The 24,866-nt window shown below is 40.8% G+C and overlaps 2 protein-coding genes across 2 annotated transcripts in view; one reads left to right on the forward strand and one right to left on the reverse strand.

Moving 5' to 3' along the window:
* Nucleotides 1-2,424: 2,424 nt before the first annotated feature.
* DNAJC21 (DnaJ heat shock protein family (Hsp40) member C21) overlaps nucleotides 2,425-24,866 on the forward strand; it is a 28,330-nt gene continuing 5,888 nt past the window's right edge. The window contains exons 1-9 of the mRNA XM_060091622.1: nucleotides 2,425-2,696; nucleotides 10,096-10,189; nucleotides 14,324-14,447; nucleotides 14,760-14,882; nucleotides 15,257-15,561; nucleotides 16,787-16,938; nucleotides 18,888-18,975; nucleotides 21,167-21,325; nucleotides 21,734-21,776. Coding sequence (XP_059947605.1) covers nucleotides 2,600-2,696; nucleotides 10,096-10,189; nucleotides 14,324-14,447; nucleotides 14,760-14,882; nucleotides 15,257-15,561; nucleotides 16,787-16,938; nucleotides 18,888-18,975; nucleotides 21,167-21,325; nucleotides 21,734-21,776 — 1,185 coding nt within the window. The 5' untranslated portion in view covers nucleotides 2,425-2,599. The remainder of the gene's footprint in view (nucleotides 2,697-10,095; nucleotides 10,190-14,323; nucleotides 14,448-14,759; nucleotides 14,883-15,256; nucleotides 15,562-16,786; nucleotides 16,939-18,887; nucleotides 18,976-21,166; nucleotides 21,326-21,733; nucleotides 21,777-24,866) is intronic.
* On the reverse strand, nucleotides 12,593-13,122 carry LOC132485147 (riboflavin kinase-like). The gene has a single exon (XM_060091621.1). It carries the CDS (start codon nucleotides 13,037-13,039, stop codon nucleotides 12,593-12,595), a length of 447 nt encoding a protein of 148 aa, XP_059947604.1. The 5' UTR covers nucleotides 13,040-13,122.

Here is a 24,866-nt window from a genome sequence, read left to right on the forward strand (position 1 = left end):
TAGAACTCTGGTCAAAAATTATGAACCTGTTCCCGTAAATATTGTACCTCACCAGAGGTTAGTGTTCATTTCCTTACACCCTTGCTGAGATAATCTTTGTCAATTTGATAGGTAAAAAATGAATACTGTTTTTTGGCTATGTACTGGGTTTTCTTTTGTGACTAGTCTTTTGTGTGGTAGTTACATGAATTTGTAAGGGCTCTTTTATATACTGAGGTTTTTCTAGGCATCTTTCCTAGTTTGTCACTTGGGTTTTGATTTTGTCTTTATTTTAGATCTGTGTAGGTAGAATGATCAGTTTTTCCATTTCACTTTTTCCTAATTTTCTGCTAAGAAAGGCCTTCTTGAGTGTATAATTAGGCTACTTTATCTTGAAATGGTCTAAGTTAAGCTACTAACCTTGAAATTTAAGTAAGTCAGAGGTTCACTTGAAATATTCAATACTTGTATGTGGCTAATGAAAGGCAAATCTGGTTAAGTGCAGGGGAAAAAAGGCCATTATTTAAGCGATAGAATATAGGCTGAAAATTAGCTGTATATTTCCCTTTCGTAATCATTTATATGGATAACTCATTTGAATGAGAATTCCTCATCTCCCAAGTCCATGTTCATTGAGAAGTCAGCCTGTTTAATGAAGATCATCTTTAGACTGAAATTTATATGCAGTGTAATTGCCTTTAAAGTTTGATACAATGTTATAAGTAAAAATAGATCCCTTTTTCCCTCAGGAGGAAAAAAAGAGGTAGCAAAACCAGATGGAGTTGGAGGAAGAAAAAAGTACTTTGTTTTTTCATTTTTTGTCCAACCCCCCCTTGCCTAATTCCATTCTCAGATGGGGAAAGGTCCTGTTTTTCATTGCACTCAAACTTCTCAATCCCTACCTATTACCAATTTACAATCCAAGACCATATAGTATCTTCCTTCTTTGGAAAAGAGGCAAGTATGAATTTTGAGTAGTGCGTTGGACAGTGTTGTGCCTAGAAACTTGATGAGGTTTAGAGTTGGTTGGTTTTGATTGTGCAGGGGGCAGGGTATTAGGGAAGAAAGGGACAGCTTCCTAAACTTTGGATACCCAACCCTGTACAATAGATATTTGTTAGCAACAGAGCCAACCCTTCTCTCTAACCGTACGTGGTTGACAAAGACAACCTACATCTAACAACTGATATATGTAAACATTCCACATTACAGTGAAATATTATGGTGTACTGAGGCATTTAAAAAACTTTATTTATTTTTGGCTGTGTTGGGTCTTTGTTGCTGTGTGTGGGCTTTCTCTAGTTCCAATGAGCGGGGGCTACTCTTCATTGTGGTGCGTGGGCTTCTCATTGCGGTGGCTTCTCTGTTGCAGAGCACAGGCTCTGGAGTGCAGGCTCACTAGTTGTGGCGCACGGGCTTAGTTGTTCCGCAGCATGTGGGATCTTCCCGGATCAGGGCTCGAACCCGTGTCCTCTGCATTGGCAGGAGGACTCTTTAACTACTGTGCCACCAGGGAAGTCCTATACTGAGGCATTTTAACGACAATTAGGATAGTATTTTGACATCTTATCAAATTGCTTGCTTGGAACCGTTGTTCAGATCTTACATCCCATAATACAGTGTATCAGTTAGATCAACCAAAACCTATTGGTTAAATACTATTTCTTGACTGCACTTTTTTCTTTTCTTTTTTTTTTGGCGGCCCGCTGGTCTTGTGGGATCTTAGTTCCCCTGACCAGGATGGAACCCGGGCCCTTGGCAGTGAAAGCGCCATGTCCTAACCACTGGACTGTCAGGGAATTCCCTTAACTTCATTCTTAAAGTAAACCAATCTTGGAAATGTAGGTTCAGAGGCCAGAAAGTTAGGATTAAAGAGTGATGGATGGGTGGATCAGCACAATTTCATTCACATTGGTGGTAAAACATTTAGTACTATGTTACTTCAAAACGTGTTGATGCTCCCCTCTTAAATTGTTTCAGTTTAAGTCATTTACTCTTATTTCTCATGCACATTGGTCAGGACAAGCAATATTAGAGATCTCATTAAGTGGTAACCGAAGACACCTGAAAAGAGTTAAAAAACCTGGATCCGATCCAACCGAATCCTGCCACTGATTGGTTGGGGAGGCTTGAGCAAACCACTTGCCTGAGTGTCGTCCTCATCTGTAAAAGCGGGGCTCACATTAAAGAACCAGATGTTTTCCAGAATATCATCCCATGAGACTCCTATCTCAGCTCTCAGGTCGGCTGTCAAGTTGGTGTCACTCTGACTGCCCCCTGTGTCCCTCACAATAACACCCACCGTGGCCCCGCCTCCCTCCCGCCGCGGCTCCGCCTCCCTCCTGCGCGGCTATTTCCGGGACAGGGTCCTCCCCCAGCCCATGCGGAGCCGCGGCCTCCGGCAACGCCCCCTCCGCGCTCCCGCGTGCCGCAACCGGCGCCGCCTTTCGCCGCCGCGCGCCGCCGTCGCTGCTGCCGCGCTCGCTGGCTGGCCCGGTGCGGGCGCCGGGCTCCTGCCACAGGATCTGAGAACCACCAGCGCCACCACCACCACTTCGGCCCGGGCCCGGGCACCGGTCCCGCCCCGGGCCCCGGCCTGAGCCCCCCGCCCGGCCGGGCGATGGAGTGTCTCTACGAGGCGCTGGGGGTGCGGCGCGACGCCAGCGAGGAGGAGCTCAAGAAGGCCTATCGGAAGCTGGCTCTGAAATGGCACCCGGGTAACTACTCCGCAACCGCCTTGGCCCCTCGCAGAAGCCTTGGCCCTCGCGACCTTTCTCACCCCTCTCCCTAGGGTAACTCCAGGAACCTAGCTGTGCCCGAAGCTGCCCGCTCGGTAACTCCCCTCGCCCTGGAAATCGGGCCAGCGCCCACCCGGCGCCCGGCTAGGTGGCCCCTGCGCAGTCCTGGCGATGAGCGTCCTCGGCTCCTCTGTGGACGCAGCCCTCCACCCCCAGGCTTCACTCGAGCCCCGAGCACCTCGTCCCTTCCTAGACGCCCCCCACCCCCGGTTCCCGCGTGGCCACTGGCTGGGGAAAGATAAAGTCCTAGAGACTTCCCTGCCCCTCCCACTCCTTCGCAGACGGCCCCGAGCGGGGAGGAGTCGCGAGCTCTTAACCCAGTCCTGCCTCAGGCTTGTCCCTTGCTGGACTCCCCTGCAGCTCGGCTTCCCCGGGCTTCTCGGCGGCCCTTAGCTTCATCAAGGAATCCCAGCTGCTTAAGTGTAATTAAGACAAAGGAGCTAGTGAAATGTCTTCTAAATGGCTATGCCTTTTTTTCCCTCTCTTTTGGTAGGCTGAGTGACCCTGTAGTTCACTTCGGATGTTCTGCAGATTAAGAATTTTGAGTGTCTTCCCTAGTGAAGTTCACGTGTTTACTTAGAAGTATGCTTCCTTTGGATGTTTTATTTGGTTGTAGTCCAGGCCTTTGTGACTGTCTTGAAGTAATTTGATCTTCTAGACTGGGGAACTAAGACAGAATTTGAATCTCAGCTTTTTGAGGTTTATAAGAAGCTTTCGTATTAGTACTAGTCCATAAGCATGTTTCTAGAGTCTCTGAAATGCTAAGATGGAAACCTCAGAGTCTTGTTTGGAAAACATGCCTTACACACACGAAAAGTTAAATACAAATGCAAAGAAAATAGCGTAGCATATATAATTGGTAGCTGTGTTGATAGAACAACTAATAACTGCCCCAGGAATTCAGGGCAGGGAGTTTTCAGTATGTACTGAAAGGCAGTGAGGCTCCCCCTTGGCAGAGGAGTCTAGCCATTAGCTGTATCCTGGAGGAATGGGATTGAGAGAAGTGAATATAACAGTATGGGAAAGAGCACTGAGTGGCCCAAAGATGGCCTAGGGGACAGTTCGACCGAAGGCAGTGTTTATCGGAATTCTGAAAATATGGGTTGAGAGGAGAGCTGAAGGAAGGGCTCGGGACCCAAAGTCAGAAGGTAATGTTTATAGTTGATGGAACAGGAGGTATGGGTTTGTTGCTTAAAGTTGTAATGATGACCAACAGAGGAACTAAAAAAAATCTGATGTATATTGGAAGGGAAGAGGTAAATGAGCTAAATGTTCATTAAGAAGTCATTAGCTATATCCAAAATTAATAGGTCCAAAATTAATGTCGAAGCATATTCTTAGAGTAATAGGGGTTACCGTTAGAAACTGAGTTAAGAATTTGTTGACTCTGGGTGGGAAAGGGTGGGAAAGAGGATTACTGCTTGTCACTAAGTGCATATATCATTTTGATGACAGTATTAAAACGTTTTTGAGTAGTAGTTTGAGATTAGATTGTAAAGGGCTTTGAATGTTAGGCGAAGGACTGTGAAATTTGTTTATCCAATAGTGGAGAGTTGAGGCTGGTTTTATTAAGATGTCTTGGGAAGGTGCTATGAAGGCAGCTTAGTAGTATGAGGCGGGGTGGAGACAGAAGTCAGGTAGAGTCCGCCTTGGGCACTGATGGGCCAAAACTAGGCTTGGGGTCAGTGGGAGGGGTAAGGCCTGGGATGAAGAGAAGTTGCAAAAGAAAAATTACCAGATTTGGTGACTAGTTGGAAGTCAGTGCAAAGAAGAAGGCAAATGTTACTAAAATATCAGTTAACTACTTTGAAACCAAATGTGTTAGTAACTAAATGTGAATAGCTTCTTTGAATGTCATCAGAATTCATAACATCCTAAATATCTTGGTTTGAAAATGCCTATACATATGAGGGATAAATACTGTCCCAGGAGATGCATGATTTTGATATGCTTTGCTTTGCTGGCTCATTAATTTGTTAAGTCTGACACTTGTTTAATTTAAGTGTTAAGTCTGACAAATGTTCAATTTCATTCTGTGTGTAAGGTACTGTGTTAGATGTTAGAAGACATATGGGCTGTGCTTCAAAGACTAATATGTACCTCATATAGAAAGGCTGCCCATTTTCATTGTTAAAAAAGAAAGAGATTACCTTTATTTCTGTTATTGAGGAGCTGAGAATGATTTCCAGTAGGGTCAATAGCACTGCGTAGTGAGGTCACTCCTTGTGAAAGCCAGGCTTTCAGTAATGCATCTGATGAGTGTTCCCTGAACACCTTACTGTGGAACGAGACAGGAGTGGTCCCTGCCCTGCTGGCCCTGCTGTCTTCTGGGAGACACAGAGGAAAGCAGTCACTTTTCATCCGGTGAGATAAGGGCAGTATGAGGGCAAATACAAGGTGCTTATGAGCACATGTACCAATCTGGACTGGGTTTTCTAGTGGGTGGGATAGATGTGCATCCCTGAAGAACTGACATCTAGGTCGAGACCTAAAGCGGGAACACAGGGAATACAGGAGGTGGAAGGCACGAGAGGGCACGGCAGAGTCTAGGAAGGGAAAGAGGTGAGCCTGCCCAGGTGAGCAGCGGCCCGGTCTTGAAGGTTGTGGTAACCTGCACTAGGCAGATTGGGTTTTAACCTAAGGGTGTTGGGAAGCCATTGAAGGGCTGGAAGCAGGGGAAATGATAGGTTTGTATTTTTCTAGTATCTCTCTGGCTGTAGTGGGGAGAATGGATTGGAGAGGGCAAGGCTGGAGGTAGGGAGACCAGTAGGTCCAGGGACACTGACATGACTAGGATGACGATAGGACCTGGGGGTGGAGACTGAGTCACGTGCTAAAATCCTCAGTGAGTAGGGGGAGTAGTTGGGAGGCGAGTGGACAGTGAGAAGGAGGGGAAGACGGAGAGATGGCCAAATGGTCTGAATCTCGACGGAATGCTGGTTTGTCCTCAGGGGTGAATAGAGAATCAGTGACCAGGAGGATGTCAGCTTTACCATCAGACCTGCTGTATGACAGCTGTGCTGGAGCCCGAGAGGCCTGTAGGGAAGTGGTGTTCTCAGGGAACCTGGCTTCAGTCAAAGCAGGACTTAAAAGGCACAGTCCATGAAACGTTCTAGAACGTAGTGTAAAAACATTTGGGACAAAGTGGAAGACGGTGTGAATGGATCAAGAGAAAAGCACAGAGGATAGTATGAGAATGCCTTTTAAACTTTAATGACTGGATTTGCACTACCTGTGGCTTTTGCATTTGGCTAATAATTAAGGCGGACTTCCCATTTTTTATGATTGCTTGTTAACTCAATTACAGTCATGTTCAACATCCTAGTCAACCAGTTACAAGTATATTTAAGTGAAATAAAAAGCCATATGACAGATTGAAAAAACTAGTCAAAAAAGAAGCTCCAGCAAGTGATTAGATCTTACTTTGAGATGGTACATTGGTGGGTTTTTAGGTTTAAAAGCTTTAGCTCTTACCAGACTTCTTTGAGGGAGGAAGGAAGGGAGTGGGAAGAAACAGGACAACAAAGTACAGATGAAAAGGGGAAGGCAACCACCATGTACCACCCCAAACGGCCGCCTTTTTTGTCTCATGTCAGGAGATTCAGTTGCTGTCTTTCTCTGCCTTTCTGCTTTAATTTTTTTTTTTAATTTCACATCTTCATTGGAGTATAATTGCTTTACAGTGGTGTGTTAGTTTCTGCTGTATAACAAAGTAAATCAGCCATACATATACATATATCCCCGTATCTCCTCCCTCTTGTGTCTCCCTCCCTCCCACCCTCCCTATCCCACCCCTCTAGGTGGTCACAGAGCACCAAGCGGATCTCCCTGTGCTATGCGGCTGCTTCCCACTAGCTAGCTATTTGAACTATGCTTTTTTTTTGTTTATCTGACCAAAATGTTATTGATGATTTGACGAAGACACAGAAATCATGAGCTGGACTGTCACCCTGGAGGCATATCAGGATTTTGTTCAGCTGCACGTGACAGGAAACTGGCAATTGTGGTCAAAACAAATAGTCATTTTATTTTCTTCATGTAGCAAGAAATCCAGAGGTGGCCCATCTTGGTAGCCCCAGCTGCTTGATGAAGCCACCGAAGACCTGGTCCATCATCCTGACCATAAGACTTGAGTCCTTGCATCAAGTGTAAGCAATTAAGCCTCAAAGAAGTTCATTACTCATGTGGAGGTGCAGAGAGAGGCAGGTGAGCCCCAGTGTAGCAGGTCTCCTCCATGAGGTCCTTGGACTGTGCTCAGCAGCTGTCAGATGAGGCCTCACTCACCATCTGAAACGGCAGCAGGGGATCCCAGGCAGCAGTGTGGAGGAGGAAAGATTAAAGCAGGGACAGTGTGTGTGCTGGTTGCCTTTCAAGGAAGTCTTAAAAGCCACCATAGAATACTTTTATAGATTTTATTGACCGGAGCTTAGTCACATGGTCATGCCAAGCTTCAAGGGAGACTGGAAATGGAGTCTTTATTTGGGGGATCAGGTGCCCCCATAAAATCAGGATTCAGTTGTTACCGGAAGAGGGGGATGAACTAGCAGTCTCTGCCTCAGGCCTCATAATCTGCCTGCAGGCAGTATACCTGGGCTTTGGGCAGGACACAGGGGATGAGTTAAGGGCATAAGGTGAGTGCCAGCCAGGCCCATCCCTTTCATCAGGAGAAACAATCTTCTCCTAGGAGCTTCACTTAGTAGATTTGTGTTTGTATCTGATTGGCTAAAACTGGGTCACCTGACAACCCCCAGAAAGTCTGGGGAGGTGAATTTTTTAAGTGTGTATATTACCACTGTGATCAAAATCAGGTTTTGTTAGGAGAAAGAGGGGAATGGATATCGAGTAGGCAGCTAGTAGTATTTGCCACAGAGTAGTAATAAAAATCTAAAAGAATTAAATCTAAAATTATCAAAACAGGATACTGGGTGTCCTATGTTTAGAATCTAATTGCAGCAGGGCCACAACAAGGTGGAATTTGATAGTATGCATTGGAAATAATGGAAAACCTAGCCACAGTGGCTTAGTAAGTTAAGAATTTATTTTTCTCACCACAAGGAGTTTTGGAGGTAGGTGCCTGCTGGCATTGTTTCAGTGGCTAAGTAATGTCACTGTGAATCTCTTGACTTTTCCTTCATGGTCTCAAGATGGCTGCTGAAGCTCCAGCTCTCATGTCCATGTACAAGACAAAAAGAGGAAGGAAAGAAAATACACTAACAGACTTCTGCTTTCATCTCACTGGTCAGAACTGTGTCACGACCCTTCCTAGCAGCAAGGGAGGCTGGATAAGCCAAAATACTTGCTTACTTTTTAGCTTATCCAGCCTCCACAGTAAAGGCTGCAAAGAGAGAAAGGAGGGGGAGGTGTTGGATGATCTAACCTTTAGTATCTCCCACAGAATGGATTGAGTACTATGTTTAAGTTAAAAAAATATTTGTTATACAGTTATATTGGCTTGTCAGGAATTTTTTTTTAAAATATTTATTTATTTATTTAGCTGCATCAGGTCTTAGTTGTGGCAGGAAACTCTTAGTTGCGGCACGCATGTGGGATCTAGGTCCTGACTGGGGATCGAACCCCAGCTTCCTGTATTGGGAGCATGGAGTCTTAACCACTGTGCCACCAAGGAAGTCCCTCTTGTCAGTAATTAATATGAAAAATACTTGAAAGTTTGTCACCTATAAATTCAGTATGACTTACTGTGATATTGTTGCTAAAAGCTAATATAATTAGCCATAGTGATTAGAGTAGAATGTTAAGGGATTAATGAATGGCTCCTTGATGATCACTGTCTTTGACTGCATTTGAAGTAGAGGGTATTATAGTGTGCATAAGAAATGGGAGATTCAGTCCAGAGAAGAGCTAGGCTAGGAGCTGACCCGTGGGCTGCTCTGTGGAAGGGGAGTTAGACCAGCATTGTGTTACTTATACAGCTAGGCTCCTGAGATGGAGTGGTTTTTGTTTCTGTTTCTTACTTTTTTTTTAATTCCAGGGGAGCATGATTCTATATCTAAAGCTTTTTGTGTTAAAGCATCTTAGTAAAAAGAGCTATGGCAAATTGCTGCACTTGAGAAAGTGTTGTCCGTGTCAGTTGTTGAGCAGAAGGCCGCTTGAAGGACTTGCGACTGTGTAATGGTATCTGAAAAGAGGAGGTAGGGTACCCTTGAGGGCCTTGTTTTAAGACTACTTCTGTCATATTTTTTTTCTTCGAGGCAAATATTGAGTTGTAGCTTAAAGAACATTGACGTACTCCATAGTAGGTTCAAAATATTTTGCTTTCTGAGTGTATTAGTTATCTATTGCTGTGTAACAAATTACCGAAAACTTAGGGTTTAAAAACAACAAACAGCAAATTTTTAGCAAATATTTTCATAATACGGACTCACACAGTTTCTGGGGATCAGAATCAGAATGGTGTCGCTGGGTGGTTTGGCTCAAACTTTCTCACCAGGTTGAATCACCATTGTCTGGGAAAACTCACTTTCAAGCTCACCCCCACAGTAATGGCGGGCCTCAGTTCCTTGTTGGCTGTGGGCTGGAGGCCTCCATTCTTCACCACGTGGGCTTCTCATGGACCACTGGAGTGTCTATGGCAGCTGGCTACTCCCAGCAATCCAAGACAGAGCGAGCGCCCAAGATGCAAACTGCAGTCTTTCATGATCTAATCTTGGAAGTAATGTCCTGTACCGTCACCACTCCTGCCACCTGCTTTCGGTCACAGAGACCAACCCCGGTGACATGGGAGGGGACCACACAGGGCGTGAATGCCAGGAGATGGGGGTCCTTGGGGGCCATCTTGGAAGCTGGCTACCACCCTGAGGCAAAGATGCTTTCTGAATTCCACGGTTAAGGAAGCACAACTAAGGGAAAAGTAATTAGTTAGCACATATTTTTTAAACTTTATAAGATTTATTTTGGTATATGCTGGTAAGAAAGAAAACCTTAAGGATGGTGGTAAAGATGGATTAAACATAATCTAGCACTGAATAGTAACAGCCTTTCTATAAATGATTGATTTATGTATTTTACTCCTTCTAGAAATAAAATGTGTAATACTCAGCATTTTCTATTTGTGGATATCCAGGTTGAGTGCTGCTCAGTGACGCACTGAGATTTAGAGAAAAGCATGAAATTTCTACTCAAGTTGACACTTATAACAGATCCTGATTATCAGCTGTCATCCGTTTTCTGTTTTTCCTTATTTGTTTTTCTTCGTTTTTGTACACTCATCTATTTATGGCATTTCTGATGTAAGAGGTCCCTTTTAGAGTCTGTCCTTTACTTTTTTGATGACTGAATTTCTATGCCTTTATTTTAACAGATAAAAATCTGGATAATGCTGCAGAAGCAGCTGAACAATTTAAACTAATCCAAGCAGCGTATGATGTGCTGAGCGACCCTCAGGAAAGAGCATGGTGAGCATCACGCTGTCCCTCCTTGTGTATCTTGTTGGGAAGAATGGTCAACAGAGGGTTTTTAAAAAATTTAATACGTTAAATGGTTTGGGGTGTTTTCTAAAGCACCAGTCACCTATTCATTATATAAAATGCAGTGTGTTGGTAGGAAGGAACCTTAGAGATGATTACTCCAACTCTGATATTATAAATGATGAAACACAAAGCTTGGCAATCGTAGATAGTTATAATTTTGATACTTATGAAGTGCCTTCTCTTGGAATAAGGTCTTTTTGATGTCTGACAAATTTACTGATGTCAGAAAAGGAAGAATGTTGACTTTTCCTTAAAAAGCAGATACAGTGTTTTCATCAAGCATTGTAATATTTTCCCAAGAACTACTTTATATAAGAAATTGAGTTAAACTTCTGCATCTATGACAGATTCTTTTAACTCATGATGACCTGATCATTTAATGTCATTTCCAAACAAAAATTTCTACGTTTGAAGTTCTGGGTTTCCAGATTCTCAGTGAACTTTTTGCTACAAAGCCCTGACGTAACTGTGCAAGATCCCACAGAGCAGGTGGGTGTTCAGTTCACCTGTGCAAGTCTTCTGTGTGATAGCATACAAGCACGGCCAGCTGTCAAGAGAGAAAGGCTGTAAAGAAAATTCTTTTTTTTTTTTTCACTTGGTCAAGGTTTATTTCAAGGCCTGAAAACACTGACTAATCAAAAATGGCCCTACTGCAATTTCTTATAATATATAAATAATATAAAACTTAAAAAAATGTAGACACTATTAACTAACTCCTAAAACACACACTATAGGCTTTTCAAAAGCAATAGTTATTTAACAAAATGTAAGGTGACAATATCAAAGAAATTTCACACTTAATGAGGACACAATCTGTCACAAGCTACTCACACAAACACAAATCTTTTTTACACTTTCCATGTTTGTTTTTAACTTTGCTTCATAGAACCACTGATAATTGAGGCTTCTTTCAAGTATAGGATTTCTAACAATAAATTACATTTTCTAAGTATTTCTATAAAGAAGAAATGAAAAAGACACATACTACATTATTTGCCATAAATTCATACACCCAAAAGTCAAACGATCCAACTGAATTTATTCCTGCTTCCCCCTTCTCCACCATTAGCTTTAGATGTTCTTCTAAATATTATATAAACAGTTTTGTTAAAATCAGTTCTCTCGTTTATGCAGATTAGGGGAAAATGGTTTTATAAGGAGTTATCTTTAAAATTCTAGATAACACTCTTTAGCCTTAAATTACATTGTGCACACACAACTACAGCAGTTTGCATTTGCTCGGGAACATATAATCACATTAAAAACAAATAACTTTGTAGTTCATAGTTTAGTTGGCTCTTAAATAGTTTCCCTGGGGGGGAAACAAGTACTTTGTGTTGTTTAAGAAACTGATATAGATAAATGAAATGCTAGGTGTTCGTTTAAACTTCGAGGAAACCTACAGATGAACGTTTGGGTGTTTTTTCTAAAATGCAAGAGATACGCGCTTAATCGCTGTTCGTATAGTGAAGGGATGGGATGGCAGATACAGACGCAGATGAAACTCTACATTTTGTAAATGTAGAGTTGGATATTCTAAATGGAAGAACTGACACAGTTGTTTACAGGAAACAACGGTTAAGAAAAATGTTGAAGAATATCCACTCTTAAAAAGAGAGAAGTGTTTTACAACACAAAAATGAGAACTAGAGATTCGAAAAACACTCATTTTACTGTTTTAAAAGAGAAACAAAAAAATAATAGGGAGAGCGTCTAGACCGATGAGAACGGAGGTATAGCTGTAACACAAATGGGACCCAGTGCAGTGATCTGAGCCCTGAAAGGAAAGGACTGACTAAAATGAGATTTCACGTGTCTTCATGTCTGTACTAATAAATAAACGTGCAAAATATCAAAAATACAAAGTCTGGCTTTTTCCCCTTAGGTTTGTAATACACTGTCAAACCTCTGCTTAATATAGTTACCTTTATAAGCCTTCTGACTAGCAGAGCGTGCTCTACAGGTACATGCATGCTAGAATTTTACCATGAGAGTTCTAGTTCTCATCTCAAGCTAGTGACTTGCCTGTTACCCATATTTATATATATTTCATTCCCATTATAAAACACTTACGGCCTTTCTAGTGGTACATTTTAATCAACATATTACATGAAAAAGAATCTTGATTTTTAAAATGAACCTTTTCAGTACTGTAACATGATGGGTTTAATTGAACAGCTGGAACATAATACGGTAACTACACTGTACTGTTTAATTCACAGCTGAAGGAAAATATTTGATTTTTAAAATATAACCAAGATGAGACTGTAGACTTATGAGCAGTAAAATATTAGAAAACAGTGAATGAATAAATAAGATGCTTTTCCATCAGTGGCCATTCATTATTTTGCTTTTAGGAACCTGGAGGAAATTGTCTTCTTCGAGTTTCAAATGTTCTGGTAAATCTAGTCCTTTCTTAGCTTCCTCAGTATCACCTTGAATTGCTGAAATAAGTGAGTCTAAGGAATCAGTTCTTTTCTGGTCTGAGGTAGCGAGAATTTCCCCATAGAAGTCCTCTTTGAAAGTATGCATGATATGAGCTTCCATGGACTTTCTTGTATTCTTGTAATATGGGTTCCATCCTATGCTCACCACCATCTTATGGACGTCTACACTTCCAACACTGGCCCAACCATGATATATGCCCGTGGATGCATCCGGAAGATTATCTACTACTTGTTCAGGGAAGTTAGCTGTAGGGATGCCCAGGTGCTTGGGGCCGCGACCGAAGCCCCGCACCACCCGGCCGCGGCAGAAGTACGGCAGGTGCCTCATGACGCCGTCCGTCGGGGCGGTGCCCGGACCCCCCCGGACCAGCCGGGGGACACGGGCGGGAGCTCCGCAGGCCGGGTGGGCGGGCGAGCGCACGGGCGTACAATGGGCCGAGCAGCGCGGATGACGCCTCAGCGAGACCTTCACGCCGCTGACCGAACAGAAGGTGCGGGCGACTCAGAGGCTGCGTCTGGAGGAAAATTCTTATTAAATTATCTTTTATATAAAAATCAGAGAATACTAAATTTTTCTCCTCCTGAGGAATTTGGAGATCTGGCCTTAGAAATGCTTTTGCCTTCCTTTGGAAACTTTGAAATTCTTTCCTGCCTTCCGTTTGCTCTAGCTCTTCTCTAGATCTTAGGTTGTTTTCTTGTCCCGAGGATTCCCTTGTCTTTTTTTTTTTTTTTTGCGGTAACGTGGGCGTCTCACTGTTGTGGCCTCTCCCGTTGCGGAGCACAGGCTCCGGACGCGCAGGCCCAGCGGCCATGGCTCACGGGCCCAGCCGCTCCGCGGCATGTGGGATCTTCCCGGACTGGGGCACGAACCTGTGTCCCCTGCATCGACAGGCGGACTCTCAACCACTGCACCACCAGGGAAGCCCCTCCCTTGTCTTTTTGTTTAAAGGCCCTGCCTATTAACTCTCCTGTCATCTGGAGGCAGTACTGCCCAGTGGCGAGGAGCGTGGGCCTTCTGGTGCAGGACACGTGGTTTTGAATTCTAGCTCTGCTGCTTGTTGGCTTTATGACTGTGGACAATGTTATGTAATATTGCTGAGCTTCAATTTCCTGTTATATCAAACGAGGGTAATAACTAACTTTACAGAGTGAGAGGTAGTTGTATGTGTGTGAAGCTCCTAGATTGTTTACATAAACATTAGAAGAGTTTTATTCTGGTCAATGTTGGTAAATTCCCAGATCCCAAATGTGTAATTAGTCTGTGGACCAGATGATGTCCACTACTGTCTTATATAGTAAGGTCTCTTTCGTGTGAAAGTGCAGCTACCTTTCTGGGAGAGTCATGGACTGGCTCATTAAATTCCCCTCTTCGTATTGGCTAGTACCGTATACTGCCTGTAACGTACTGGGAGTTGCAGTCATAGTTTTAATCAGCACTTCTGTGAAAGATTATTAAGTCTTTGCCTGTTGATACTTTTCTTCAGATTTTTTGGTTGTGGGTTGACCACGTTAAAATGTGCAATAATTATATTTTGACTGTTTCAGAGTAAGGAATCCTTTTGAATTCTTATTTATTCAGCCTTCACTGATGGCGCTAACTTTTTTTGTTTAGGTATGATAATCATAGAGAGGCTCTGCTTAAAGGTGGGCTTGCTGGAGAGTATCAAGATGACAGCTTAGATTTGCTTCACTATTTCACTGTGACCTGTTACTCTGGTTATGGAGATGATGAAAAGGTAAGAAATGAACTCACTGATAATTTCTTATCAAGCACTTAAGTAAGACTCTCAAATGCAAAGAGAATTCTTAAAATTATTCTACAATAGAAGGTGAAAGAATGTTCATTTTGGAAACTGAAAAACAGAGCCTTCATATTTAAACTGTCAGCATATAAAGACCTTCAGTTGAAAACTAAATGTACTTGCAGTGACCGAGCTTGGGACTGTAATTCTGTAACATTAAAGTTTTTCATGTTGCATTTTAAAATCTTATTCTATAATTAAACTACAAAAGTGTTAAGAGTTTGTGTTTCTGTTACTGTTTTTTAGGGCTTTTATACAGTGTATCGTAATGTTTTTGAAATGATTGCCAAGGAAGAACTAGAATCTTCTTTAGAAGAGGATGTTGAGGATTTCCCAACTTTTGGAGACTCCCAGAGTGACTATGATACGGTAGAAGAAAATTCATTGCCATTTTGTAATTAGCATTTGTCAATGTATCTTTTCCCCATTTCTTTATTTTTAAAAAAAGTGTTCTAGTTCTCGGTCTTTTACTGTGACTCTCTTCCTCTCTTTTTTTTCCTGATCACCTCCCGTCTTTTTACTATTTAGTGATCATGGTCCCATTCCATTAATTTACTCATCAAATTCATTCTGAAGAGTTATTTTGTAAAGCCTTCAAAGGACTGTCTTCTCTGTTGATTAATAGTAAAGTTGTATATTTGAAGAAAGGAGGTTAGATGTTTTGCAGCAGCAATATTTGCTGCCTTACTAAAAAGGAAATCCAAATAAAAATCTAGCATTTTACCTGTTTTCTTTGTCACTAGGTAGTCCATCCTTTCTACGCTTATTGGCAGAGTTTCTGCACTCAGAAGAACTTTGCTTGGAAAGAAGAATATGATACACGACAGGCTTCGAACCACTGGGAGAAACGAGCCATGGAAAAAGAGAACAAAAAGATTCGAGACAAAGCAAGGAAAGAGAAAAATGAGCTTGTCCGTCAGCTGGTAGCTTTCATCCGTAAAAGAGATAGAAGAGTGCAGGCTCATCGAAAACTTGTGGAAGAACAGAACGCAGAGAAGGCGAGGAAAGCCGAAGCAATGAGGCGGCAGCAGAATCTAAAGCAGGCCAGGTACGTGGTGCTGGCTGGACCCTGCCTATAAGTAGGTGCCGGTCATGGGAAGCGTCAGTGGATACCTGACGTGGTGCTTTCATGGGGGGTTTAATCCTCATTCTGCCTTCATCCTTTTCTTTTACATCCTGGCATTGGACGATGTCTTTTCATCTACTGTGAAAAAATTTTTCTTTTGAGTTGGACGTTTTCCTTCAGAGGCCCTTTATACTTGAGATTCTTTTCAGACTCTTGTAATGTTTCATAATAACTAATGTTAATCGAATTCTCATTCCGTACAAGGCCCTGTTGTAAGTGCTTTTCTTGCAACAATTCTGTGAAGTACGTTCTGGTTTTTATCCTTTCTTTTGAGGAAGTGAGGCCCAAGATCACATAGCTGATAAATTGCAGAGGTGGGAATTGGACCCTAGAAGTCAGCCCAGTGCCCTGCTTTTAAGTACCACACAATACTCTGTCAGTATACTATTAGATATTTAGTTCACCTCAGTGCCTTTAAAGTTTTGTTGTTTTGAGTCACTGTAAAGGCATTGTGTCCAGAGCATTATAGCATTCTTTAAAAAACTATTCACTTCTTGAAAGTTCTACCCACCTCATCTTTGAAAAATTAGCACTTTACATGACACGGTTTAAAACCACCTGAAGCCTTTTTTTTAAAAAATAAATTTTATTTATTTATTTATTTTTTGCTGCATTGGGTCTTCGTTGCTGCGCGCGGGCTTTCTCTAGTTGCGGTGAATGGGGGCTACTGTTCGTTGCAGTGTGTGGGCTTCTCATTGCGGTGGCTTCTCTTGTTGCGGAGCATGGGCTCTAGGCCCGTGGGCTCCAGTAGTTGTGGCTCATGGGCTCTAGAGCGCAGGCTACGTAATTGTGGCACACGGACTTAGTTGCTCCGTGGCATGTGGGATCTTCCCAGACCAGGGCTCGAACCTGTGTCCCCTGCGTTGGCAGGGAGATTGTTAACCACTGCGCCACCAGGGAAGTCCCCACCTGAAGACTTTTAGTAAGTTGCGAAGAGTTATATTTTTCAAAACCCATTGTCTAGTGGAGCAATTAAAATCAACCACATAACAGATAACAGATTTAAGTGACTTTGCCTGTTTCAGCCAAGCACAGGTTTTAAGTTTGTAGGCATGGACAATTTGGGAGGAAGAAGCTCTCCAGGGGATGGGTTTTCAGCCCCCAAAATAAATGAAACCAATGCAGAGACTGTGCTGTGTGTGTCTAGACTGGCAGAGCAGTACAAAGAGCAGAGCTGGATGACGGTGGCCGATTTGGAGAAGGAGCTCAGGGAGATGGAGGCGCAGTATGAAAAGGAGTTTGGAGATGGATCAGGTGAAGATGAAGCGGAAGAACAGAAACCCCAAGACGGACAGGATGGTAACTTCCTCCATTCATTAAGAAACTAGGAAATAAATGCTTTTGTGCTCAGGGGTTGTGCACTCAGGATGCTCACAGATGTCCGTAAAGGGCTCAGGTGTGAGACAACAACGAACGGGAGGGCAGATGAAAATCTGGAGACACCTGGCTTCCAGCCGACTGTTGCCAGTTTCATGTTTGTTTGGTTTGTTTGTTTTTAAAGTGAGGTTGGAAAACTGGATTTTTATGTGCCATCTCCCAATTTTTAAATATGGCAGATAATTGAAAAATAATTTGGCATGGCCAAGTGAAGGTAGTCTATGGAAGTAGTATAATTGCAGTAATTTCATTAACAAACTCTCTTCTGACCATGTTTTGAACCATTTGGCTGCATAAATATATTGAGAAGTGGGCATATTGTCAGGTGTAGCTGGTTATTTTTAAAAAATGCAGTTAAGCAGTAGGTCAAGTTTTAATAGTAACTCTTTCCAGAAGAGCCGATACTGTGCAGGACTCTTTATCTGGTATATATAAATTGTCTCATTTCTGACTTGTAGAGGGGCTTCTCTTGGTGTCCTGAAATGTGTCTTTTCTCTTTCTCTATCATTAGAGCACAGGCATGTGACTACCTTAAAAGGAGAGGATTGGGCATTGTTGAGAATAGTGATTGATATACCTGACTTTCTCCACTGTCTCTGGCTGTTCCATGAGAAATAAAAGTAAATGATCTAAACATAGTTTACTTAATTTTACCTTACTTACAAATGTTGGTTTTCAGACTAATAGCTCAAATGATAAAATGACAGACTTTTATTTATTCCACATGATTAGGAAATGAAATGTTTTCTTAATGAATTGCAAGTAGTATGTGTGAAAGTACCTTGATAGTTGTGAAGCACTGTGTAAATGTGAGGTGGCATAATTATGTAGAGTTTTACAGTTTATAAGGTGCTTTCACATATAAGATCTTGCTTGATCCTCACACTGTGGCCGTTATATGTAGGTTTTGCTCATATCGTTATCTCTTTGTTACTGAGAAGCTCTGGCATATGTCTGAGAACATATGAGAACATTCTTAGATCCAGATTTTGACTTCAAATCCAGCATTCTTTATTAACTATTTGAATAATCAAACTATTTGAAAGTGTACACATAATTAGAAAGTATCTTATACGAAACATTGGAGGTATTTTGATCATTTATGATTTCGGTGAGAATGTCCTTCAGAATCATATTACCTTTACTTATTATTAAAAAAAATGTAGAATATAGAAGAGATACCTTGGGTTCTTTATCGATCCCATAGTAAATCCAAAATGGCAATCAGTTTACTTGTTTATTTCTTATAAAGATAGAATATGGGATTGTGCAAAGACTTTCAACTGAGCTTAGATTTTGTGGTCTATATTGATAATAATTATTCCATTGTAATAAAGCTTCAAGTTTATAAAAGTCTGTAAAGATAATGTTAAACTTTACATGTAATATGCTATTTTATGACCTATCTTTCTAATAATGATGGAATGTCGTAAACTAAGCTTATTTAAGCATTGAAGGGTAGATTACAATTATACATGTGTTCACACCAAATCTTGCTCAAGAGGTAAACTAAAACACCTTTGTTGAAAAAACTGCTTTGTTGTAGAACTGTGAAAGTGACATTTGATTTTCTGAACTTAGCTCACACCTAGGACTCAGAATTTTTTGAATTTTCTTCTAAGTAGGCTGATGAAAAGAACTTGAAAGGTAAAGTGATCTGTTTGGAAGCCTTCCCTTATAATTCAGTGCTGCTTTTAAAAGGCCAACTCAAATCCCGGTAACATTGTTTTTTCTTGGTGAGGACGCAACAAATTTTAGTTTCTGATATGTGTGCAACTCTAGATACTTACTGAAGAGATGTTACTTGTTAACATGTTTTAGATTGATGTTCTAATCAAACAGGATTCTTACTGTAGGCTTCCCTCTCATAGGTAAAGATAGTGACGAGGCTGAGGATGCAGAACTTTATGATAGCCTTTATTGCCCAGCATGTGACAAATCTTTCAAGACGGAAAAGGCGTAAGTTTAATACCTTTGAACTCACCTCCTCTTTTGAGGTGAAGTGTAGCACTTTGAAAGTCCTAAAAAAAATGCTCGTAGCAGTTGGTCACTGGCCCTCACCTGTCATCTTGGGGGATATCTTCCCAGCAGGGGAGGAAGAAGGATTTGTACCAGCAGTTAAGCCTGTTGTACTGATTCTCATTCATGTGATGTTCCTGTGTAATAGCTGCTTTTTAAACGGGTACGCTGTCTCCAGAAAGAAACGTTGCTTGCTTTGGTGAGGAAGGCAGAGTCACACAGGCATGGGGGCTAAACTGAGGCTAGTCATCTTTCTCCACGGTTGGTGCAAACTCACTTCCAGCTGTCACGCTCCCGTGCAGACCGTTGCCGCCAGCCCGAGAACTTCAGATGTGTCCTGCCTATAGTATAGTTGCTGAAGTCGAAGGACTTTATCTTAGGGGAACAGTCACGAAGAGAGAAGTATTAAAAAGGATACTATCATAAGGCAGGCGGGGAGGGGCCGGCTAGAATGTGGGAAGAAATGAGAGTAGAGTTAGCAAGGGGAAAAGAAGCAAAACACGTGCAGTAAAGAAGGAGGAGGCAAAGGATGGAAATGGAGCTTGGGAGTCCTAAGTGGTATCACTGTGTAACCCCAGGGAAGAGGGATAGCATAGCCAGAGGAGTGGCGCAAGGCGGGCAGAAACAAGCAAGGAAACAAAAGCAACGATGAAGGAGGCTTTAAAAATAATTTTTGTATTTGGAAAGGACGTCCAACTTACCGACAAGTTGCGTGAATAGACTGTAGAGCGCCCGATTCACCTGTTGCTCACATTTTGCCCCATTTGCACGTGCTCGTTCTCTCTCCACACACACAGACAAGGTTTTTTTCTGAATAACCTGAGAGTAAGTTACATACATAGTCTCCTTTACCTCTGAACACTTCAGTATATATATATTCCTTAAGAATAAGGACGTTCTTTTACATAATCACAGCCATCAACTTCAGGAAATTTATAACGTTGATGTAGTACTTTTATTCCATTTACTGCCTATATTTCGCTTTTGTCAGTTGATCCTGTATTAATGTCCTATGTAGCATTTTCCCAACTTCAATACAGGATCTCGTCTAGGATCATGTATTGCATTTATTTATTTAGTCTCATTTAATCTGGACCAGTTCCCGTTTCTGTGCCATTGACATTTTGGAAGAGAACTGACCTTTAAAATGTTTTTTAAAAATAGAATATTTCTCATTTGGGTGTGTCCATTTCCTCATGATTAGATTCAGGTTGTGCATTCCTAGCTGGAGTACTGTGTAAACATGTGTTGCTCTCGGGGTTTCTATCTGGAAGGACAGAAGTCTGTCTGCCCCTCATTGGTGGTGATCATTTTGATCATCCAGTCAAGGTGTTGTCTTGTTTTTCCACTGTATAGTTAGTATTTTTTCCCTTGCAGCATGTTTAGTATGTGGGGAGACACTTTAAAGCCATGCAGATATCTTTCTCTTCATCAAAGTTTCCGTCCTAGATTTAGCACCCACTGATGATTTCAGCTTGTACCAATCTTCACTATAATCATCTCAAAATGAGGCTTTTCCGGTGCCAGTGCTCCTACATCATAAGTCATCATTTGACCTTCTGCTGTACATAAGAACATTTATCTGTCTGTTGTCAGTATGAATTTCATTTCAGTGTTTTAAAATTCATTGTTGCCCTTCTCATGCTCAAATTTCCCAGATGTGGTTAGTGAGAATTCCTTCAGCGTGGCTCCTGTGTCCTTTTGACATGTCCCAGCCATATTTTTGAGCACTTACTTTCTGGCACAAGATGTTCCAATTTCTCTAACGAACCTCGGTCTTAAGGAGAGAATTTTAGTGGGAATGAAAAGTAGGCAACCCCAACTAGAAAAATCCAGCTCTGAACAGGAGGAGATAAAATGGTGACACAAGTTTTCTACTTTTTAGTTTGTATAACTCTCATAGCTTAAGTGTAGTCAGTTCTATTTTGTGAAGTGTTATTTAGTTGCCCATGGGGGCACTGAACTAGACATTGCTTATGGAGTTTCACACAGAAGGGTAGAGATGTGTCTTAGTTTACACTTAGGGTAGTGGCAGTGAGAAGGGAGACCCCTCTTGAAAAAAGCAAAAGGAGGTAAACTACTCTTGTGAATTAATCCCGCTGCAGTCACTCATACCAGCTTGTTCTTTCAGCATGAGGAATCATGAAAAATCAAAGAAGCATCGGGAAATGGTTGCCTTGTTAAAACAACAGTTGGAGGAGGAGGAAGCAAATTTTTCAGGACCTCAAACTGATGAAAACAGCCTGAATGCCAATTCTGAAGAAGAAATGGAGGATGCACCAAAACAAAAGTACTTCTAAAAATGTCACTACACCTACTTAGCACATTAGAGATTGCATTTAAATGCTGTTTTATCTCAAAGAAGTTATGCTGTTATGCTAATATTTTCTGCGTTTCTTCTAGTTAAGAGAACTTTATAGTATTGAAATGGTTAAAGACATGATGTCAGATATAATTTTTATAGACTATATTTTGACTATTAAAAGCGGTTTTATAACTGGGTAATTGATATGCTAACTACTATCAATTGAACCACTGTTACATTTTTCTAAAATGATAGAATGTGGATATTTTTCTTTTAATGCTTTATGATATTAAATATGTTTTAATATCATTTCTATTTGTATCACTAGTATTTCAGTATTTTTTCTTTCCACTTAGTCAAGTATTTGACGTTTTGATTTATGTTTGTTCTTAGGCTTTCTAAAAAACAGAAGAAAAAGAAACAGAAACCAGCACAGGTATGTTGAAAAAGTTTTATTAACATTTAATATCAGATGTAAAGTTGGAGTGCTCTTGTTTATTCAGTATAATCTGTATTGAGGAGAGGGACTGTTGCTCCCTAATTTCATGTTGATTATAAAACAGATTAAAAGGAGTTGAAAATATTTTGGTTTTTCAGTGCTTTACCTCTTCATATATATGCGGTCAATTTACCTAGTTATTGTTGTCTGTGTGTTTAAAAATTTTGCATGTGGAATTCCCATAATACAGATAAGCTGAGGGGACCATATTAAAAAAATATTTGGACACATGTGATGCCAAGATTTTTAAATCAGTATAACAGTTCAACTCAGAAATATATGAAAATCTGGGGGTTGATCATTGTAATAATGTACATGAAATTTTGGAAAGGGAACATTTGCTTACCCACTCCTGGGCATGGATCTGGAGAAAACTCTAATTTGAAAAGATACATACACCGCAATGTTCATAGAAGCACTGTTTACAATAGCCAAGACATGGAAGCAGCCTAATTGTCCGTCAACAGATGAATGGATAAAGAAGGTGCAGTATATATACACAATGAAATATTACTCAGCCATAAAAAGGAGTGAAATAATGCCATTTGCAGCAACATGAATGGACCTAGAGATTACCATATTAAGTGAAGTAAGTCAAAGACAAATATTATAAAATATCACCTATTTGTGGAATCAAAAGAAATAATACAAATGAACTTACTTACAAAACAGAAATAGAGTCACAGACATAGAGAACAAACTTATGGTTACCAAAGGGGATAGTGGTGGGGGTGGTGAGGCAAATTAGGAGTTTGGGATTAACATGTACACAGTACTATATATAAAACAGATAGCCAACAGGGACCTACTGTATAGCACAGGGAACTATATTCAATATCTTGTAATAACGTAAATGGAAAAGAATCTGAAAAATAATATATATATATGTATAACTGAACCACTTTACTGAACACCTGAAACTAATACAACATTGTAAATTAACTATACTTCATTAAAAAAAAAGGAACATTTGCTTAGAAACTTGTAATGATTGTGACTCTTGAAAAAAAATATTTTTTCAAGTTTAAATATTTCACACTGGGGGGTCCAAACTTAATCTCTTATCTTAAGAATTATTATTAAATGAAAGGGTATTGTGTTATATGTATAACACAGTCTTGTGGAGTTTTTGAATCTATAAAAACAAAATGAACTTGCCATTTTACTAAGGATATTTGGTGGTTCTCCAGGGAATGGAATTGATTTCTGTGCTATTTTAATATAGTCTAATTGTATTTGCTTATATTAAGTATTAAATGTTAAGTGTAGCTCTTTTTAAAAATTGGAAATGTTTTTAAGAAAACTTAGGTAACACACTAATAATTTTTCATAAATCTTTAGGTTTGGCTTATTTATCCAAATGGCTATAATACGTTTGATAATTTTGTCTTTCATATTCCAAAATGATACATGACACATGAGTTAATCACTATTAAAATTGTGACTTGGAACTTTTTGCCTCAGTTACAAAACCACATAGCAAATTATATGTTCCTTTTATAAAATGACTCATATCATCTTCCACCCAAAGACTCTGTAGTCATTAGTTTAGAACACTTTCTCTCTTCTTGTGTGTCAGAACCACTGGAGTAAAGACAAAATAGAATGGAGAGGGACTTATACCTGATAGGTCCTAAAGATTGCAACAATAAGCACATGTATTTGTATTCTCTTACCAAGGAAAATGCTTCTGTTTACCAGCCCATTTTTTCCCTCCAAAGCTATATGTATTCCTTGATGATACCTCCTGTTTATGGTTTCTAATTATATCAGGGAGAAAGCCCCAATTCAGATCAAGTTTTATGCAGCACTTTCCCTGGATATTTTCTAAGCTCTTTTTGAAGGGGAAGGTAGTGTGGAGACACGTTCGGGTAGATAAAAGAGCAGGAAGCAGCAGATACTGAGACTCATGAAACTTCAGATTGGGAGTTTTCTGTATTGTCAAAAAGATTTGCATAAGCCGGCAAGGATTGTAAAAGAAAACCCCCAAAACTGAAATTGAATGTAAACAAACAAACCCCCCTTGGTGACAGCAAGGAAGAATTAACGCAAGAAAGTTTTGAATGCGGTACTCTGAACACCATCCTTGGGACATGCTCTAAAGACAGAATTAACTCTAAAAGAAGAAATCTTGAGCTTTACTTAGGGGATATTTTGGTGGTATTGGTGTGGTATTTCTGAAACTATTTTATGTGTATTGTAGGATAGAGCAAATATACTAATGTTGTTGGGACCCAGATTCTCTTGTGGGAGAAGGGAAATACAGGTATCCATTGAGGGAAAGAGAGAGGAAGAACACTCATGCTGGACTGGAATTGGGGGTATCAGTATGAGCTCATGATGTAAAAAAATAAATAATACATGCATGAGCAGTATATACTGAGGGCCCCGAAGCAGTGATACCCAGGAGCAACGAGCATATGTAGTTCACACATCTTTGTTTCTAAATCCCCTTCCCCGGTAAAAGGAGTCAGGGCTTGGTCCTTGGAGAAATGGCTGATTCTAGGGCTGAGACAGGGAAAATACAAGGTAAGCCTGCATTATTTATCTATGCTAGAAATATAAGGGGTATTCAGAAATTGACGGGGTAAGTCAGAAGTACCCAGGAGTCAGCCTAAGGGCTTGCCGAATATGGGAAAATTTGAGTCATCAAGAAGAATAGTGGTCATAGATTTTTAGACATTGATTTTATTTAAAAAAAAAAAAGTCGTGTATCTATATTGAGCCTAAAAAAAGAGAGAGTTGGAGAAAGGAAGCAGATGGGAATGCTTCATTCCAAGAACATGAATTAACACAAATGCAAATGGCAGGACTAATAGAAGCAGAAAAAGCACTGTTCTGTATCCACCAGTGTAATAAATGGTTCACATAAGAATCATCAGTAGATGCCAGATCCATTGGGTAAGTAGTTATTAGGGAACAGGATATTGACACAATCTCAAAGTAACACTCTGCACATATTAAAAAAAGAAAAAGGTGCCTAACGGTAGAAAAATCTGGCAATACCATCTTAATCAAACGATGAAA

Source organism: Mesoplodon densirostris, chromosome 3, assembly GCF_025265405.1.
Source record: "Mesoplodon densirostris isolate mMesDen1 chromosome 3, mMesDen1 primary haplotype, whole genome shotgun sequence".
Lineage (NCBI taxonomy): Eukaryota > Metazoa > Chordata > Mammalia > Artiodactyla > Ziphiidae > Mesoplodon > Mesoplodon densirostris.